This window comes from Oncorhynchus nerka, linkage group LG25, assembly GCF_034236695.1.
Source record: "Oncorhynchus nerka isolate Pitt River linkage group LG25, Oner_Uvic_2.0, whole genome shotgun sequence".
NCBI lineage: Eukaryota > Metazoa > Chordata > Actinopteri > Salmoniformes > Salmonidae > Oncorhynchus > Oncorhynchus nerka.
Window position 1 is genome coordinate 17,871,495 of NC_088420.1, and position 20,986 is coordinate 17,892,480.

A 20,986-nucleotide genomic window follows, 5' to 3' on the forward strand; every position below is an offset into this window, starting at 1 on the left:
GAGGAGGGAGTGAAAGGATGCCAGGTCCGCAGGGAGGCGAGTTTTCCTCCATTTCCGCTCGGCTGCCCGGAGCCCTGTTCTGTGAGCTCGCAATGAGTCGTCGAGCCACGGAGCGGGAGGGGAGGACCGAGCCGGCCTGGAGGATAGGGGACATAGAGAGTCAAAGGATGCAGAAAGGGAGGAGAGGAGGGTTGAGGAGGCAGAATCAGGAGATTTTGAGCAGAGGGAAGAGATGATAGGATGGAAGAGGAGAGAGTAGCGGGGGAGAGAGAGCGAAGGTTGGGACGGCGCGATACCATCCGAGTAGGGGCAGTGTGGGAAGTGTTGGATCAGAGCGAGAGGGAAAAGGATACAAGGTAGTGGTCGGAGACTTGGAGGGGAGTTGCAATGAGGTTAGTGGAAGAACAGCATCTAGTAAAGATGAGGTTGAGCGTATTGCCTGCCTTGTGAGTAGGGGGGAAGGTGAGAGGGAGAGGTCAAAAGAGGAGAGGAGTGGAAAGAAGGAGGCAGAGAGGAATGAGTCAAAGGTAGACGTGGGGAGGTTAAAGTCGCCCAGAACTGTGAGAGGTGAGCCGTCCTCAGGAAAGGAGCTTATCAAGGCATCAAGCTCATTGATGAACTCTCCGAGGGAACCTGGAGGGCGATAAATGATAAGGATGTTAAGCTTGAAAGGGCTGGTAACTGTGACAGCATGGAATTCAAAGGAGGCGATAGACAGATGGGTAAGGGGAGAAAGAGAGAATGACCACTTGGGAGAGATGAGGATCCCGGTGCCACCACCCCGCTGACCAGAAGCTCTCGGGGTGTGCGAGAACACGTGGGCGGACGAAGAGAGAGCAGTAGGAGTAGCGGTGTTATCTGTGGTGATCCATGTTTCCGTCAGTGCCAAGAAGTCGAGGGACTGGAGGGAGGCATAGGCTGAGATGAACTCTGCCTTGTTGGCCGCAGATCGGCAGTTCCAGAGGCTACCGGAGACCTGGAACTCCACGTGGGTCGTGCGCGCTGGGACCACCAGATTAGGGTGGCCGCGGCCACGCGGTGTGGAGCGTTTGTATGGTCTGTGCAGAGAGGAGAGAACAGGGATAGACAGACACATAGTTGACAGGCTACTTATTGACTAAAATGATTAAAATGATACAGTACTGCTGAAGTAGGCTAGCTGGCAGTGGCTGCGTTGTTGACTTTGTAGGCTAGCTGGCAGTGGCTGCGTTGTTGATTCGGGGGCTAGCTGGCTAGCTAGCAGTGTTGATTACGTTACGTTGCGTTAAAAGAACGACAATAGCTGGCTAGCTAACCTAGAAAATCGCTCTAGACTACACAATTATCTTTGATACAGAGACGGCTATGTAGCTAGCTATGTAGCTAGCTACGATCAACAAATCAAACCGTTGTACTGTAATGAAATGAAATGAAAATGTGATACTACCTGTGGAGCGAGGCGGAATGCGACCGGGTTGTTGAGTTCTATTCGGTAGACGTTGGCTAGCTGTTGGCTAGCTAGCAGTGTCTCCTGCGTTAAGGACGACAAATAGCTGGCTAGCTAACCTCGGTAAATTAACCTGTTGCTCCTACCCTCTACTTTTTTGAACATTTTGTTAAAAATCGCGCAACATTTCAGCGCCCTGCTACTCATGCCAGGAATATGCCAGCTGGGTTCTCGTTCATATGGTTAGAATGTGTGGATAGGAAACTCTCGGACGTTTTTAAAACTGGTTAAATCACGACTGTGGCTATTACATAACGTGCGTTACATCGGAAAGCGCAGGAAAACCTGATCACAGAAAATGGAAATAAATATCCTTGTGCCACTTCAAGCAATTGTTAACAGTGAGCCGAATTAGATAAGACCGAGCATTCAACTCCCACAGCATCCCCATGTTGTCGAGTATCTTGTCAATTTAATCATCTTTGATTCTTGGTTGAACCGAAAGAGGGGCACCGCTTACCTCCGGTCTCCGCCCAGATCATTCCGGAAGAGCTCTCTCCTGAAATTTTTTCCAAGACGACAGCTCATGATATTTACATCGCCTACGGATGATTTTTATCGCTTATTAACGTTTACTAATACCTAAAGTAGCATTACAAACGTATTTCGAAGTGTTTTGTGAAAGTTTATCGTCTACTTTTTGAATTTAAAAAAATGACGTTACGTTGTGAAATCGCTGTTTTTTTCGTTTATCACACAGTCTACATATAACGATATCTTGGCTTTATATGGCCCGATTTAATCGAAATAAAGACCCAATAGTGTTTATGGGACATCTAGGAGTGCCAACAAAGAAGATGGTGAAAGGTAATGACTGTTTTCTATTTTATTGTGCGGTTTGTGTAACGCCGAAATGCTAATTATTTTGTTTACGTCCCCTTCTGTGCTTTTCTGTTGTAGTGTATTGGTGCATGCTATCAGATAATAGCTTCTCATGCTGTCGCCGAAAAGCATTTTAAAAATCTGACTTGTTGCCTGGATTCACAACGAGTGTAGCTTTAATTTGATACCCTGCATGTGTATTTTAATGAACTTTTGAGTTTTAACTAATACTATTAGCATTTAGCGTAGCACATTTGCATTTCCAGAGCTCTAGTTGGGACGCAAGCGTATCTTGGATACGAAGACAGCAAAGACAACTATGTAGCTAGCTAACACTACACTAATCAAGTCGTTCAGTTGAGGGTAATAGTTCCTACAGTGCTGCTATTCGGTAGCCGGTGGACGTTAGCTAGCTGGCTAGCTGCTGGGCAGATGGCAGTGTAGACTACGTTAGGACGACGAAATACGATAATTACGCAATTATCTTTGATACAAAGACGGCTATGTAGCTAGCTAAGAAGAAATTGCTAAGATTAGACAAATCAAACCGTTGTACTATAATGAAATGTAATGAAAAGTTATACTACCTGCAGACCGAAGTGCGGATGCGACTGCTCGCTCCAACCCGGAAGTGCAAAAAAAATGTGATAATGGTCTTGTGGGTTGACAGGAACACTTTCTCAAAAACCTTCTCAATTAAATGTTAACTGCAAAGTAGGTTTACCTGGGAGAATTATATAATGAGTAAGTATTTCATTTGTATCTATTATTTATTTGCAAACTTTGCTGTGAAATGAGCAGCAGCAGCACAGAACCATCACCAGACCAGAACATTCGATGGCACATTCCTCACTCGCTAGATGCACAATTAAAGGGCTAGATGCACAATTAAAGGGCTAGATCAGGGGTCCCCAAACTTTTTCCTGTGAGGGCCACATAACTTTTCCCTTCTCTGATGGGGGGCCGGTGTCAGTTTGTAACAGAAAAAGTGTGACGATCGTAGGGGAGCTTAAAAAATTTATTGTTTTCCAGAAAGCCACACATAACCAAATAACCCTTTCCAGGTTCTTTACAGAAAAAAAGTCAGGAAACAAATAATAACACTTTTAATGAAATAAATAATAACTAAATAACCCTCTCTGAGTTCTTCACAGAAAAAACAGGAAATAAATAATGACTAAATAACTCTCTCTGGGTTCTTCATAGAAAAAAAAGCCATGGAACATTAACTTTCTGTCGTGCCATGCACAATCTTAACAGATAAAAGTTCAGCTCAGTTGTCAGAGCAGAATCTCTCTGACACATATGAGCAGTCTCTTAAAGTTCTTGTGTTCCTTCCTTATAATCCTTTTGTAGGTTCCAGTAGGCTTGTAGACACCGCTGTTTGCAGCTCTCTCTCATCAACTTCCCTGTGAAAACCACAAAAGAAGCAGGTTGAGAAACTGAACTAAGTGATACAGCACCTACACAGCACAATACATTTCACTACCAGTATGGTTGTAAAGATGGATTTTATCCCAGTAGATTTTATTATGATTATATTTGTTTATGCTCAGAATGACTCATTCAAGTCAGAAAAGTGAGCTTACCTATGTATGTTCATCAGTGTGAACTGTGGGCCTGCATCTGGCTGGTGAGAAGTTGAATATCAGGTTCCATTCTAGTTACAGCCAGTCTCAAGCACTGATGCAAATGTTCATCTGTCAATCTTGATCTCATCGGGGTTTTCAGCAGTTTCATGCGAGAAAAGGTTTTCTCGCAGATATACGTGCTGCCAAAAACTGTGGACATTTTCATTGTGTGTTTTTTTGATGTTTGGATATGTGTCGTTTGGGAGGGCGGCATAGAAGTCAATGAGACTGTTGGGCTTGAATGCGTCTTTCAGAACATCACAGTTCTGTAACTCAGCCAACTCAAACTGATATGAAGGCTGGGCTTCATCAATGTCGGCAACAAAGGGGTTCTGAAAAAGACGGATTTCTTTTGCATGAACATGTAGTTCACTGAATCGCACACCGAACTCCGCCTTCAGCATTTCCAGTGCTTCCACGCACTTTTCAGCTGGGAACGGGACCGCTGGGTTCTCTGTCGACAGGTTTTGGGTAGCAGGAAGATGGACGAAGTTGCGCTTTTCACTTGTTCCAAAAGCAGCGCTAATTTCACCTCAAATGCTTTTATGTGTGAATACATGTCGCAAATGAGTTTCCCCTCGCCTTCTAGCTGCAAGTTAAGGCTGTTAAGTATTTCTGTCACGTCTGTTAAAAATGCGAGGTGCCATTTCCATTCTGGGTCGATCAGCTCTGGGACCGTTTTGTCTTTTAAATGAAGAAATGCGTTAATTTCGGGTAGCAGCTCGTAAAACGCCTCAAAACTCTGCCCCGGCTCAGCCATCGGACCTCTGTGTAGTACAGCACATCTCCGTGCGTAGACTCCAGTTCAGACAGGAATTCTTGGAACTGCCTGTGTTTAAGTCCCTTTGCTCTGATGAAGTTTATGCACGACACCACAACCTTCATTACAGAATCCCACTTCAACACTTTGCAGCACAGTGCTTGCTGGTGAATTAGGCAGTGGACTCGTAGCGGGGTGGTGAGACCCCTTTTTTCCAACTCCCGGTTCATGCGTCCTATTAGACCGCGAGTTTCGCCCACCATGCTAGGAGCCCCGTCAGTCGTGATGCTAGCTAGCTTTGACCAGTCCAGGTCCAACTTCTCCATGGTTTGGCACACTTTGTCAAAAATATCCTCTCCCGTTGTAGTCCCTTTGAGACTTTGGAGGGCTGCCAGCTCCTCGCATATCTCAAAGTTTGCGCTAACTCCACGAATAAAAATGAGCAGTTGCGCTGTGTCTTGCACGTCCGTGCTCTCATCCAGTGCTAATGAAAAAAGTCAAATTCTTTCGTCTTCTGCTGCAGCTGGGCATATACATTACTCCCGATTTCTTCAACGCGTCTGGTGATTGTACTCGCCGACAGACTTACGGCATTAAATGCATCTTTCTTCTCGGAACACACCTCCTCCGCGACAGCATCCATACATTTCTTAACAAACTCTCCGTCAGTGAAAGGCTTACCGCTTCTTGCTATCAGTTTAGCAACCCGAAAGCTGGCCCGAACGGATGCCTGGTTCAGCTGAGCTTGGCGTACAAATGTATTCTGCTGAGATAGTAGTCCACTTTTTAGCTTTGAGAGTTTGTCTGCTCGTATTTGGCCTTGCAAGCTATCGTACTTGTCTTTGTGACGGGATTCATAGTGTCGGCGAAGATTGTATTCTTTGAATACCGCCACCGTCTCTTGACAGATGAGACAAACAGCCTTTTCTTTGCATTGAACAAAAAAAAAATCGTTTGTCCACTGCAGGTTAAATACCCTGCATTCTGAATCAATTTTTCTCTTACCTAACCTTTTCGCCATTATTCCGTTCTCTCTTTGACAGGGCCGGGCCTAGGATTTTTTTTCTGGAGGCCAAATAGGAAAAAAATTCGATAGCGTCTCTGGTATTGTTCAGAGGGCCGGGCCAAATGTGCTGACGGGCCGTAGTTTGGTGACCACTGGGCTAGATGCACAATTAAAGGGGAATTGCACACAAAAAAATCTTCCAGACATAAAAGTAAGTGTTCTGTGATTTAAGCATTGACATCAACCCAGAACATATGTTGTTTCTTTATGAACTATTGTAATTTTGAGAGTGAAAAAAAAAAAAATCTAAAACCTGGAAAAATAAACTGAGGAACAGAATTTGGGAAAATATAAAACAGAATTTGGGAGAGAAAAAGGGGCCCCCTTGGAGTTGTTTATTAATAAACCATTATTTTACTATGCATATTGACAGAGAACATGGTACACTACGTTCTCTTGTACACTAAAGACATAGGGGAGAGAAGAATGTGCCTATTTGAAAGCTAGAAAAAATTAGAAGCTCACTTCTATTAACGTAGTTCTCATGCTAGATTTTATGATTTCTCTCAAAAATAAGTGGTTTTCTCTTGTGGTGTTTCTCATCTTGCCCTGTGCAGACACAAACCAGGCTGCAGCAGCAAAACGAGCAGCTGCGCCGGGAGCTGGAGGGAGCCCACACTAAGAGCACCCAACAGCTGCAGAGCAGGCTGGCCGAGCTTGAGACCTCCAACAGGGACCTGACTGAGAAGAGATACAAGAGCGAGTCCACCATCCGCGACTTCAAAGCCAAACTAGTGGGACTGGAAGAGGTGAGGGGGGGACGCAAGCGGCCATCATTTAGTGGGGGAAATTTCATAACCGCCACTTTTGTGAACAGTTTACATTTTTAAGTCTGAAACGCTCCTAGGATAAGTATCTGTCGGTTCATATCATGTGTTTTTTTGTTTGTTTTACATCCATATTGAATTCCTGATTTAATAGAGAAATTGAAATCTTGCCGGCCGCCATGTTGACCACCAATTTCTAAATAACCTGCTGACAAGTGTGTATGTGAGAACAGGAGTCTCAGCGAGCGAAGCAGCAGGCCCTGTCTCTTCGGAGGGAGAACGGCACCCTGGACACGGAGTGTCACGAGAAGGAGCGTCAGGTGAACCAGCTGCAGACACGTGTGGCAGTCCTGGAGCAGGAGATGAAAGATAAGGAGCAGCTCGTGCTCCGCACCAAGGAAGTGCTGGAAGCCACTCAGCAACAAAAGGTATGTAGTCAGTCCCCTGGGCAAATGGAGAGCATTTACCCCCTCAATACTGTCAGAAAAGCCAGGATCTTTGTTAAAATTAATATTAATGAATTATGTCAATGTGATATGTATTGATATTCTAGTTTTGTCCCTTTAGGGCACCTGTAACCCCCCTTGCTTACCTACGTTGAATGTTCTTCCTGTGAAATGCATTATACAATGCCGACGTTAATTTCTGTTTCCTTCACATGTCCTGTCCTTATATTAGTTGTATACAGTGTGCTATACAACAAAACTGGGGACGAGGAAGAAACGTTTTCACGTTTGTGCTCATCTTCGGCAGAAATTCTGAGTTAAATTCGTTATTTATTTTTTTCGCTGTAGAAAACCGCAAACAAAACGTGGAGCACTCGACTGAGTGATGCTAGCTAGCCTTTGATGTCACGGCAACGAGAGCCTCGAGGGATAGGAAGAGTTTCGCTGCGGGAGAAAGTGAAGTCAGCATGAGTTAAAAGAAAGGAAAAAAAGGGTCTGGTGTAAGGGACCGTCTGAAAAGTGTGAGAAAGAAAAATAAACCGAAAATAGGAACATTTGATGAATCTATGGAACAATGGAGTTCTTACACAGAACGTTTTGAGTACTTTGTGTTGGCAAATGGAATTAAAGCAGAAGTCGTTGTGCCATCATTTTTGACTGTTTTGGGAGGAAAACCATTCAATCTACTGCGCAGCCTAGTAACGCCTGAAACCTGGTGATAAATCATATAATGAAATTGTGGCTACCGTAAAATGACATTCTCCCAAACCACTGATAATCGCAGAGAGATTCCCGTTTCATAAGAGAAATCAAGAGGGGGAATCACTCAGTTTGTGGCTGTATTTAAACAGTTATCTGAATGAACACTGTGAATTTGGGAGATCAATGAGTGATACTATACGTGATAGGTTAGTGTGTGGCATGCGCAGCGAGGCAATTCAGAAACGCCTTATGACTGAGTAATTTATCATTGCAGAGAGCAATAGAAGTGAGTACGTCAATGGAAATGGCAAATAAAGACGCACAACAGCTAAGTGCATCAACCAAAGTGCTTAAGGTGTCTACGTGGTTAAAAATCAAGGTAGGAGGTGGAAAGCCATGCTATCGCTGTGGGAAACCAGGTCACCAAGCAGAGGAGTGTTGGTGCAATGACTTAGACTGCAGAAGTTGTGGGAAAAAGGGTCACATCGAACGTGCATGTAAAAACAAAAGTACTGAACAAAGGAAAAGCGACTTCAGGAAGTACAAAAAGAAAGTGCATAAAATGGAGCACACGGAGGATGAACAAAGTGATACCTTCTCTGAAGGGGAAGAATCTTTGCATGTTTTGTCCATTTCAGACAATGGATACGGGTACTGGGTGACACCGCTACTGGATGGAAACGCAGTACGGATGCAAATGGACACTGGAGCAGCCATATCTTCGCTGTCTGAGGCTGTATACAAGGAGAAACTACATCACCTCACACTACAGCCCACAGAGATGACGCTGAAAACATACACCGATGAGATGGCTTCAGTGAGAGGAAGCGTGATTGTTACAGTGGAGCTCAACAAACAGAAGGTAAAGCTACCATGCTACATTGTGAAAGGCAACCATCCAGCATTGCTAGGACGCACATGGCTGGTAAAGATCAAACTAAACTGGCAGGAAATTCACATGGTTGCAAAAGAGGACACATACCTACAAGGGATATTGAGGAAACACGCGGATGTGTTCAAAGAAGAACTTGGCAGTATGAAGGACATAACAGTTAAACCAAACAGCAAGCCAAAATGCTTCAAAGCTAGACCTGTCCCATACGCCATAAAACCTAAAGTTGAAATTGAGCTAAACAGACTAGTCGAGAGTGGAGTATTGGATCCAGTGAATGGGCTACACCCGTTGTTCCAGTCATAAAAAAAGATGGCTCACTCAGACTCTGGTGATTTCTAAGTCACCATTAACCCAGTCTTGACTGCTGAAAAATATCCACTACCCCTCATTGACTACCTCTTTTCTGGTTTAGCTGGAGGACAAAAAATCAGTAAGATAGGCCTGACATAAGTCTATCTACAGATGCATGTGGACCAAGAGTCACAAGAACTGTTGATCATAGTGACTCACAAAGGACTGTACAGGTACTGGAGGCTTCCTTTTGGAATCACCTCAGCTCCGGCCTTATTTCATAGAGCTATGGACCCGATACTGAGCGGGCTCACTGGGGTCCAATGTTACTTCGATGATCTACTCATCACCGGCAAAGACGAGCAGGAGCACCTGAGAAACCTGAACGCTACACTACAGAGATTGGAGGAGTACGGTCTGAGGGTCCGGTTGGACGAATGCAAGTTTTTCCGGCCCTCTGTTGAGTACCTGGGCCACGTCATCAACAGTTCGGGGCTCCACAAGGCGCCATCGAAGGTGAAGGCCGTTGACGGAAGCTCCATCCCCACAGAACGTGAGTCAGCTGAGATCATTCTTAGGACTACTGACATACTACGCAAAGTTTGTGCCAAACCTAGCCAACATGTTAAAGCCACTGCATGAACCTTTGAATTAAACCAAACAGTGGAAGTGCACAGACCGATGTGAGGAGGCCTTCAAGAAAGTGAAAACAGCCTTAGCTCAGTCAGAGGCCCTAACCCACTTCAACCCCAACTTGCCATTACAGTTGGCATGTGATGCATTGCCTTATGGCGTTGGTGTGGTTGTGTCACACATCATGCCATCAGGTGAAGAAAGGCCAATTGCTTTCGCATCAAGGACCTTAAGTAAAGCAGAGAGCTATTATGCACAGATAGAGCGTGAAGCACTCGCAATTGTGTTTGTAGTTAAGAAATTTCATCAGTTTCTGTTTGGCCGACTATTCACACTGCTGACGGACCATAGACCCCTCACCTCCATCTTTGGTCCCCACACCGGCATTCCGTCGCTTGCAGCCAGCCGCATGCAGCGATGGGCGTTATTGTTATCTTCTCACCAGTACGATATCAAGTACAGGAGGTCTGAGCAGCACTGCAATGCAGACGGCCTCTCAAGGCTACCCTTACCTGTCACACACACACTAAGCACTCCCAGGCTGAAATCTTCTACTTCAAGGAAATGACGAACGCCCTAGTTACATCTGTCCAAGTGGAAAAAGTTCACCCACACTGATCCCACACTGATCCAGTGATGTCTGAGGTTGTGGACATTGTCACTCGTGGAAAAGGAGATGTCGGACAGCCTACAACCTTACCCAGTGAGGAGAAACAAGCTCACACTTCAGTTTGGATGCTTGCTATGGGGTTTTCGAGTCATCATACCGCCACCACTGAGAAGGCAGGTGCTTGAAGAACTCCATTCAGTGCACTGTGGCATGGTGCGAATGAAGGAGATTGCACGCAGCTACTTTTGGTGGCCAGGTCTGGACACAGCTATCGAAGACAAAGTCAAGTCATGTTCTGCATGTCAAAAGATGAGGAACATTCCTCAGCTAGCGCCACTACACCCATGGGACTTCCCAGAGGCGCCTTGGAAGCGAGTCCACAGACTATGCAGGCCCACTGGAGGATCGTAATTTTCTTAGTCGTAGTTGACGCACACAGCAAATGGCCTGAGGTCACAGTGATGAAGAGCATCTCAGCGGAGAGAGCCATCGAAGAGCTACGGTCAATCTTCAGTCTCTTCGGCTTGCCGACGCAACTCGTTAGTGATAATGGCCCCCAACTGGTGTTTGAAGAGTTCCGGAAATGGAATTCAGCAAATGGAATTCAGCACATCAAGTCAGCGCCGTATCACCCTCCTACGAATGGCCTCGCTGAAAGGTTTGTCCAAACGATGAAGCAGGCTTTAAAATCATCACGAGAACGGCTCCCTTAATGGGTGTCTAAACACCTTCTTGTTAAAACTTCTTATGGCTAGGGGTTCCGCTAGCGGCACCCCTCGACAACATTCCGCTGAAAAGGCAGCGTGCGAAATTAAAAATTATTTTTTTGAAATATGTAACTTTTACACATTAACAAGTGCAATACACCAAATGAAAGAAACTTCTTGTTATTAATCTACCCATCGTGTCCGATTTCAAAAAGGCTTTACAGCGAAAGCACAACATATGATTGTTAGGTCAGAGCCAAGTCACAAAAACACACACAGCTATTTTTCCAGCCAAAGATAGTTGTCACAAAAGCAGAAATATCGATAAAATTCATCACTAACCTTTGATCTTCATCAGATGACACTCATATGACATGTTACACAATACATGTATGTTTTGTTCAATAAAGTGCATATTTATATCCAAAAATCTGTTTACATTGGCGCGTTACGTTCAGTAATGTTTTTCTTCCAAAACATCTGGTGATTTTGCAGAGAGCCACATCAATTTCCAGAAATACTCATAATAAACATTGATAAAAGACACGTGTTATTCACAGAATTATAGAGATTTCTCCTTAATGCAACTGCTGTGTCAGATTTTAAAAAACTTTACGGAAAAAGCACACCATGCAATAATCTGAGTACAGCGCTCAGACGACAAATCAAGCCAAAGAGATATCCGCCATGTTGGAGTCAGAAATAGCATTTTATAAATATTCACTTACCTTTGATCTTCATCAGAATGCACTCCCAGGAATCCCAGTTCCACAATAAATGTTTGATTTGTTTGATAAAGTTCATCATTTATGTCCAAATTCCTCCTTGTTGTTAATGCGTTCCGCCCAGTAATCCATCTTCATGAGGCACAAGGTCCAGACAAAGTCCAACAGTTCCGTTACAGTCTGTAGAAACATGTCAAACGATGTGTAGAATCAATCTTCAGGATGTTTTTTAGATAAATCTTCAATAATGTTCCAAGCGGAGAATTCCTTTGTTTGTAGAAAAGCAATGGAACGAGAGCTACCTCTCACATCACCGCGCGTCACAAGCTCGTGGCACTCTGCCAGACCACTGACACAAAGAGCCTTCTAAAGACGGTTGACATCTAGTGGAAGCCTTAGGAAGTGCAATTTGACGCCATAGACACTGTTTTCAATAGGCCAAGCTTTGAAAAACTACAAACCTCAAATTCAACCAGGAAGTGGGAAATCTTTCTCAGGTTTTCGCCTGCCATATGAGTTCTGTTATACTCACAGACATAATTCAAACAGTTTTAGAAACGTGAGTGTTTTCTATCCAAATCTACTAATAATATGCATATATTAGCAACTGGGACTGAGTAGCAGGCAGTTTACTCTGGGCGCGCTTGTGAAAATGCTGCCCCCTATCCCAAACAGGTTTTAACCTACAGAAACACTCCCCACCCTACAACCAATGTGGCACCCATGATGAAAAGACTGCTTCGCACGTGACTCGACCTCCAAAGACAAGACGGGTTGTACAGAGAGCACAGGTGGAGAGACGGAGCAAAGCAAGAGACAAAAGCTTCATAGCTGGAGAGAGGGTTCTTGCTCAGAACTACTGCAAAGGTCCAAAGTGGATACCAGCCACAGTGGTTGCACAAACAGGGCCTGTGTCCGACACAGTTCACACACCAGAAAACATCATCTGGAGGAGACACGTGGATCAACTGTTGCCAGGAACCAACCTCAGAGATGACTCCTGTCAAGGGACAAACCAAGATCAGCTACTGGAGACCTACCATGACTATGAGCTATCACCTGAACATCCATTGCAGCAACCTACAAATGTGGAAAGTACTCTAGACTCACCTGAACCAGCCAGTGTGCCTACTCAGGGTACTGTTGCACCCCGGTCTGGGCATACACCATCACCACTCAGACTCAGAGATAATGTGACTGTAGACTCACCTGTACGTCGTCATTACCCTGCAAGAGAAAGACGACCCCCTGATAGGTTGACTATTTAGTTCAGACTAACCTCCGACATTGGAGCAGAATAGACCCCTGGCTTAAGTCTGGGGACTGAGGCAGTCTACCCTCTATCCCTAGTTTAGAAAAGGCTATTCTGAAAAGTTCATTTATTTACATCAAGATAACTTATATTAAAAAGAAAACGAGGCAGAACAGTGAATATTTACTTTTTCCTTATGAGTCATCAAAGGTAAAGGAGGAGGAATATGTTGTGTATTGATATTCTAGTTTTGTCCCTTTAGGGCACTTGTAACCCTCCCTTGCTTACCTACGTTGAAATGCTTGGAATGTTCTTCCTGTGAAATGCATTAAACAATGCCGACGTTAATTTCTACTCCCGTCTCATGTCCTGTCCTTATATTAGTTGTATATGTAACACAGTGTGCTATACAACATGTGACATTCTGTGTTTGTGTGTAGAACTCAGTTGAAGGAAATGCCGAAAGCAAACAACTCCAAATGGGAAAACTGGAAGCCACAGTGAAATCCCTGTCTGAGGAACTCATAAAGGTGGGTTACTTACATTTCCAGTCATGGCTTTTTGTTATGCATGTCATGGTCTGACAATACATGGTCATAGACTCAATCCAGTCAAGTTCAAATCCACAAGTCCTTGTCCACTCATGTACTTATTTGAGTCTAAATATAGATAGCAATTTTGTCTTGGGTCTGATCACATCCCCTTTGAGAAAGAACACATTGAGCGTGGGGGTGAAGTACCGTCTTGACACTACCTCGTGTTGACTTCCTAGGCCAATGGCATCATCAAGAAGCTGCAGGGAGAGCTGAGGGGCCTGGTGGGGAAGATCAAGGTGAAGAACACTGTGATGGTGTCTCAGGAGAAGGTGCTTCAGGAGACCCAGGAGAGGCTGCACAAAGCCCAGAGAGACCTGCAGGACACTCAGCAGCAGCTCAAGCATAGAGACGAGGAGGTGTGTGTTTCCATTAGAGTGTCCACTACCTTAAATGCGAATCTGAGAATAACAAAAATGGTCAGGAGTGGCTGCCGAAAGTGTGTGTGTGTGTGCGCGCACAAGCGCAAGCCAAGTTCTGAGGAGTAGTGGGCGCTGACATAATTATTGGGTGTCAAGTTTGGATTGATCTTTTTGGTTGTAACTTCCACTGTAGGTGTCGAAATTGAAGGAGCAGTTGGAGGAGACGGTTCAGAAATTAGATGAAAGCAGGGAGGTGCTGAAAACAAACGAGAATGGTATGGAAGGTCGTTTAAAGAAATGTTTCACAAAAAATACAACTACATGATTTTGCGCTTAACCTTGGCTGTTATCAAATGACCTACTGTTTGTATTCATTTAGTCTTCCCCTGCAACAATGGATTTGTCTTATCCTTCAGTTATAATGTGGCTGAACAAACAGCTGAATGAGAACCAGTTATCCAGGAAGCCGGAGATCCTTGGAACGTTTGAGACTCCTTCAACTCTCTCAGCCTCAACTGGACAGAGGATGGGCGGTGCATCTCACAACATGGTAAGCACTAAACATGTCATAGTACACGGTAAGATATTGGTTTGATATGTTTTAGTTGCAGTGGGTATCGTGTTTTGTGTTTTTAATTGCAGTTTTATATACGTGTGTCGATTTTAAAGTTAATTTGAGTTGTATGTATGCGTCTTAAAGGCAGACTCTGCCATATGACATCATACACAGGCAGGGAAACTTCCTGCTTATAGACGTCAATAAAAATTGAATCTGCTAAGACGATCTGCTGCTGTTGGCATTTGGCAGATTTAAATTGGATTGTTTTCTGTTAGCAGGGATGCGTTACGCAGGCGGCAGGACACACAGTTTTGGAATATTCAGATATATGAATAAACTTGTTATGTATAACAAGGAATCATGTCAGCTCTATTCATGGTATTTCTATCTGCAAGGTTTGCAATGTTGTGAATGATGATGACATATTGTCAAGTCTACCTTTTACGATTCGACCAGTTACGATTTGACCAGCAAAGTGCACACAATCAGATCAGCTCAAGTCACGTGTGCTTGACTTTGTTTTCAGCTGGACAGCCGAGCGTTTCCCTCCTCGGCCGGACAGGGCTACCCCATCACGTCCACGCTGAACTCCAAACTCCCTCTGTCCAGCCGCTCCGTCTTCTCACTACACAACCAGGGCCCTGGAGCCAAGGCAGGCTCATTTTTTTTCTCCTTTGTTATGCTGAAATTCTAATTAAACTTTCATGCTATATTTAGAAGTGTGTTGAAATAGGTGTGGTTTTGCAATGACACAGCCTTGAATTTGGGCCACATCATGAATAGCAACCTGGATGATTTACCTAAAGCAGGTATGGATGTAGGTTTGGATAACAATGAACAATTCCTTACGTCGACTATAATTTAATCTTGGAAGAACCAATAATTCTATGAGGTGTGGGATAAGGCAGCTTGAACTCAATTTTGTTGTATTTCTAACTCGTTTCAGCTGTATTTGGGGGTTTGCTTGAATTCAGACTTTTTTGTTGACCTGGACTGAATTGCAGGTCCAGTTTAACCCGATGAGTACCAAGCCCGGCATGTCTCCTGTGGATGTGAGGGATGGGAGCCCCACAGCACAGCATCCCCCTCAGCCCTCCAACAAAGAGAAGTGAGTCCAGCTCTCTGTTACGTTGTGTGCTTTCAGCATCAGAATTAACTTGGAAGTGTTCAGAAATGTTTTCTCTGCTCACTGTTGCATGAAAATATCTCCGGTTTATGGATGGTCCATCAGCAAGAGCCCAAGACCATCTACTTTATTCTCTGGGCCTTCCATTCAGACTGCCTTTTTTTCCATCTTCATAACGGTCTTATTCTTCTTTCTCTTTTTTGAACTTGTAGTGGCGAGCCTGCTGGGTTGGAGTCCAAGTACTTTGAGAAGCGAGACGACAGCATTCCCCTCCGTGGTCTGTTGTCTGGCATGCACCTCAACAGAGGTAAGACCACATCCATAACTGCTTTGTAGACACTGGGGGTTATTTGTTTGAGTGATGCCAGTTTATGAGGGGAAGTTCACTCTACATGCCTATTAACTTCTTGGTGACAGGGGAGCAGTATTGAGTAGCTTGGATGAATAAGGTGCCCAGAGTAAACTGCCTGCTACTCTGTCCCAGATGCTAATATATGCATATTATTAGTAGTATTGGATAGAAAACACTCTGAAGTTTCTAAAACTGTTTGAATGATGTCTGTGAGTATAACAGAACTCATATGACATGCGGAAAAACCTGAGACGAATCCAACCAGGAAGTGGGAAATCTGAGGTTTGTAGTTTCATTTAAGTGATCGCCTATCCAATATACTGTGTCTATGGGGCCAGGTTGCACTTCCCAAGGCTTCCAGCAGATGTCAACAGCCTTTAGAAAGTTGTTTGAGGCTTCTATTGTGGAATGGTGTCGAATTACAGCTGTTTCAACAAGTGGACTAGGCTGAGGCCAATCAGTTGTTTACTGCGCGGTCACGCTGTTCCTTATTTTTCCTCTGTAATGAATAGGCTTTTGTCCGGTTGGAATATTATTGAAGATTTATTACAAAAAGACCGTATTTAGACATAAATATGGACGTAATCGAACAAAACAAACATTTATTGTGGGAGTCCTGGGTGTGCATTCCGACGAAGATCAGCAAAGGTAAGTGAAGATTTATAAATATATTTATGACTTTTGTTGACTCCACAATTTGACGGGTAACTGTATGGCTTGCTTCTGTGGCTCAGATTATTGAATATTGTGCTTTTGCCGTAAAGCTTTTTTGAAATCTGACACAGCGGTTGCATTAAGAACAAGTTTATCTTTAATTCTGTGTAAAACATGTATCTTTCATCAAAGTTTATGATGAGTATTTCTGTTATTTGATGTGGCTCTCTGCAATTTCTCTGGAAATTGGAAGCATTTCATGGCTCCAATGTAATCTGAGGTTTTTGGATATAAATAGGAACTTGATCTAACAAAACATACATGTATTGTGTAACATTGAGTCCTAGGAGTGTCATCTGATGAAGATTGTCAAAGGTTAGAATTAATCACTATCTATATATCTGCTTCTTGTGACGCCTCTCTTTGGTTGGAAAATGGCTGAATGCTTTCTGTGACTAGTTGCTGACCTAACATAATGATATGTTCTACTTTCACCGAAAAGCCTTTTTGAAAACGGACACGGTGGTTGGATTAATGAGAAGTGTATCTTTAAAATGCTGTAAAATACTTGTATGGTTGAGGAATTTTAATTATGAGATTTCTGTTGTTTTGAATTTGGCTTTGGCGCCCTGCAATTTCACTGGCTGTTGGCGAGGTGGGACGCTAGCGTCCCGAATGATCCCAGAGAGGGCATGTCCCTTCCCACTGGGCACACCACATCATTTCAACATGGAAATGTGGGTGATATTTGGTTGAGACGTTGATCAATGTGATTTCAACCTTTCTGCTATTAGATGAAGCACAGTGAAACTTAAAATGGGTGAATAAAGATCAAAGCTGTTTGAAATTCTGCACAGATTACAGCAATCCACAGACCTGCAACCTTTGCATGCTATCTAGAACATGCAAGTTTTCTATGATTAGATAACAAGACATTTCTAGTTAGGCTACTACATTAGGCTAACCTCAATGTCGCCATGGATGTGTTAATCATTTTAAGGTTGAATAAATACTGCTAGACCTTAGTCTGTAAATCAGCCTTAACTTTTGTCTACAAATAAATAATTGATATGTTGGATTCACGTCTCCATCTCAACCAAAAATCCAAGATAAAGAATAGGACTTAATCTAATCAGACTTAAATAAAGTTTGATTTATTACTATTCTTTAACTTAGATTTTTGTTTTAAAATCAACCAAAGCTTGAAACCCTAGGCCTATATGCATTGTCTATTCTTTTGGTTGAACCCGGGGTTGAATTGAAACTAGTGGAGGATGACTTTGTAAATGCTATATAGGCCTAAATACTATCATTGATTTATATATGACTTTTAAAGTATGGTTGCATTTAATTTGCTCTGTTATTAAACCTAACCTTTGGAATGACTTCGATAGGAACAATAAATATATTTAGTAATTAATCATTCTCATGATGGCACATTAGTAGTAGTCTTTGACAAAGTATTGGAGCAAAATGATTTTATTAGTCTAATGCTGTTGTGACTGCAAACACTTTGTTAGTCACTGGTCATTTCCCACAGCTGTCCAGTAACCTCGTCATACACCCAACAATGGAGTGATTTGTTATTTGTTCCTTATCTCTGTGACACTGAAAGCCATCCAGGTTGAATTCTTCTCCTGTCTGTTTAGGCTCTAAAGAGCATCACTCCCCTATCTTAAGACACACAGGCTGTAAGAACTGGTTAGAACCTGTTTTTGTTTGTTTGAATGCTTTAAGGGAGTATAACTAATTACCCTTATGTATCTCTTTTGTAGGCTTGCCTCCCTCTGAGGGATAAGAAGCTTTTTGTGTTGGTGGAGTATATAAAGACGGAGGGACTTGTAAATAGTCTAGATCCTATCCGGGTTCATCCTGATAGGGAGATCATCCTTGCAATTGCTCAAATAAACCTTGTATTGCTGATAGGAGTTCTGCCTGATTCCATGACTCAGGTCTAAGGCACTGCATTGTCACTACAGATCCGGGTTCACACAATTGGCCCAGTGTCGTCTGGATTAGGGAAGGGTTTGGCTGGCCGGGATATCCTTGTCCCATCGTGCTCTAGCGATTCCTTATGGCGGGCCGGGCGCATGCACGCTGACACGGTCGCCTATTGTACAGTGTTTCCTGCGACACATTGGTGCGGCTGGCTTCCGGGTAAAGTGAGCAGTGTGTCAAGAAGCAGTACGGCTTGGCAGAGTCGTGTTTCGGAGGACGCATGGCTCTCGACCTTTGCCTCTCCCGAGTCCGTACAGGAGTTGCAGCGATGGGACAAGACTGTAACTACGAATTGGATATCACAAAATTGGGGAGAAAAGGGGTTTTAAAAAATTGCATTGGATGGGAGACTAAATCAGTAGGAGGGGCTGCCCAGCCTGCACATTTAATTAATTAATTCTTTAGATAGTGACGTTTCCACTTAGTGTACAACACATTAGGAACACCTTCCTAATATTGAGTTGCACCCCCCCCCCCCCCCGTTTGCCTTCAGAACAGCCTCAATTCTTCAGGCATGGCCTCTCCAAGATGTCAAGCATTCCACAGGGATGCGGGCCCATGTTGACTCCAATGCTTCCCACAGTTGTCAAGTTGGCTGGATGTCCTTTGGGTGGTGGACCATTCTTGATACACATGGGAAACTGTTTAGAGTGGAAAAACCCAGCAGCGTTGCAGTTCTTGACTCACTCAAATCGGTGTGCCTGGCACCTACTACCATATCCTGTTCAAAGGCACTTACATACTTGTCTTTGAATGGCACACACACAATCCATGTCTCAATTGTCTCAAGGCTTAAAAATCCTTCTTTAACCTGTCTCCTCCCCTTCTGCAGTCGTGGCCAAAAGTTTGGAGAATGACACAAATATTAATTTCCATAAAGTTTGCTGCTTCAGTGTCTTTAGATATTTTTGTCAGGTGTTACATTGGAATACTGAAGTATAATTATAAGCATTTCATAAGTGTCAAAGGCTTTTATTGACAATTACACGAAGTTGATGCAAAGAGTCAATATTTGCATTGTTGACCCTTCTTTTTCCAAGACCTCTGCAATCTGCCCATGGCATGCTGTCAATTAACTTCTGGGCCACATCCTGACTGATGGCAGCCCATTCTTGCATAATCAATGCTTGGAGTTTGTCAGAATTTGTGGGGTTTTGTCTGGGGAGTTTCTTGGCCATGGTCCCAAAATATTGATGTTTTGTTCCCAGAGCCACCTAGTTATCACTTTTGCCTTATGGCAAGGTGCTCCATCATGCTGGAAAATGCATTGTTTGTCACCAAACTGTTCCTGGATGGTTGGGAGAAGTTGCCCTCGAAGTTGGTACCATTCTTTATTCATGGCCGTGTTCTTTGGCAAAATTGTGAGTGAGCCCACTCCCTTGGCTGAGAAGCAACCCCACACATGAATGGTCTCCGGATGCTTTACTGTTGGCATGACACAGGCCTGATGGTAGCGCTCACCTTGTCTTCTCCGGACAAGCTTTTATTTGGATGCCCCAAACAATCGGAAAGGGGATTCATCAGAGAAAATGACTTTACCCAATCCTCAGCAGTCCAATCCCTGTACCTTATGCAGAATATCAGTCTGTCCCTGATGTTTGTCCTGGAGAGAAGTGGCTTCTTTACGGCCCTTCTTGACACCAGGCCATCCTCCAAATGTCTTTCCCTCACTGTACGTGCAAATGCACTCACACCTGCCTGCTGCCATTCCTGAGCAAGCTCTATACTGGTGGTGCCCCGATCCCACAGCTGAATCAACTTTAGGAGACGGTCCTGGCACTTGCTGGACTTTCTTGAGCGCCCTGAAGCCTTCTTCAGAACAATTGAACCGCTCTCCTTGAAGTTCTTGATGATCCGATAAATGGTTGATTTAGGTGCAATCTTACTGGCAGCAATATCCTTGCCTGTGAAGCCCTTTTTGTGCAAAGCACAATGATGACGGCATGTGTTTACTTGCAGGTAACCATGGTTGACAGAGGAAGAACAATGATTCCAAGCACCACCCTCCTTTTGAAGGTTCCAGTCTGTTATTCAAACTGAATCAGCGTGACAGAGTGATCTCCAGCCTTGTGCTCATCAACACTCACACCTGTGTTAATGAGAATCACTGACATGATGTCAGCTGGTCCTTTTGTGGCAGGGCTGAAATGCAGTGGAAATGTTTTTTGGGGATTCAGTTCATTTGCATGGCAAAGAGGGAATTTGCAATTAATTGCAATTCACCTGATCACTCTAAATAACATTCTGGAGTATATGCAAATTGCGATCATACAAACTGAGGCAGCAGACTTAATGAACATTTAGATTTGTGTCATTCTCAACTTTTGGCCACGACTACATTGATTTAAGTGAATTTATACAAGTGACCATAGTTCTCACCTGGTCAGTCTCATGGAAAGAGCAGGTGTTCTTACTGTTTTGTACACTGTATAACGTTGAAGGTCCATTTCAAAGGGGGCGGCAGCGTAGCCTAGTGGTTAGAGCGTTGGACTAGTACCTGGAAGCTTGCAAGTTCAAACCCCCGAGCTGACAAGGTACAAATCTGTCGT

General features: G+C 43.8%; 1 protein-coding gene across 1 annotated transcript in view; it reads left to right on the plus strand.

Moving 5' to 3' along the window:
* Positions 1 to 20,986, plus strand: part of sass6 (SAS-6 centriolar assembly protein) — a 32,703-nt gene that overhangs the window by 8,204 nt on the left and 3,513 nt on the right. Inside the window, exons 8-16 of the mRNA XM_029633703.2 lie at positions 6,323 to 6,514; positions 6,766 to 6,960; positions 13,234 to 13,323; positions 13,566 to 13,745; positions 13,942 to 14,023; positions 14,165 to 14,298; positions 14,834 to 14,959; positions 15,312 to 15,415; positions 15,646 to 15,740. Of these exons, the coding sequence (XP_029489563.1) occupies positions 6,323 to 6,514; positions 6,766 to 6,960; positions 13,234 to 13,323; positions 13,566 to 13,745; positions 13,942 to 14,023; positions 14,165 to 14,298; positions 14,834 to 14,959; positions 15,312 to 15,415; positions 15,646 to 15,740 (1,198 nt within the window). The remainder of the gene's footprint in view (positions 1 to 6,322; positions 6,515 to 6,765; positions 6,961 to 13,233; positions 13,324 to 13,565; positions 13,746 to 13,941; positions 14,024 to 14,164; positions 14,299 to 14,833; positions 14,960 to 15,311; positions 15,416 to 15,645; positions 15,741 to 20,986) is intronic.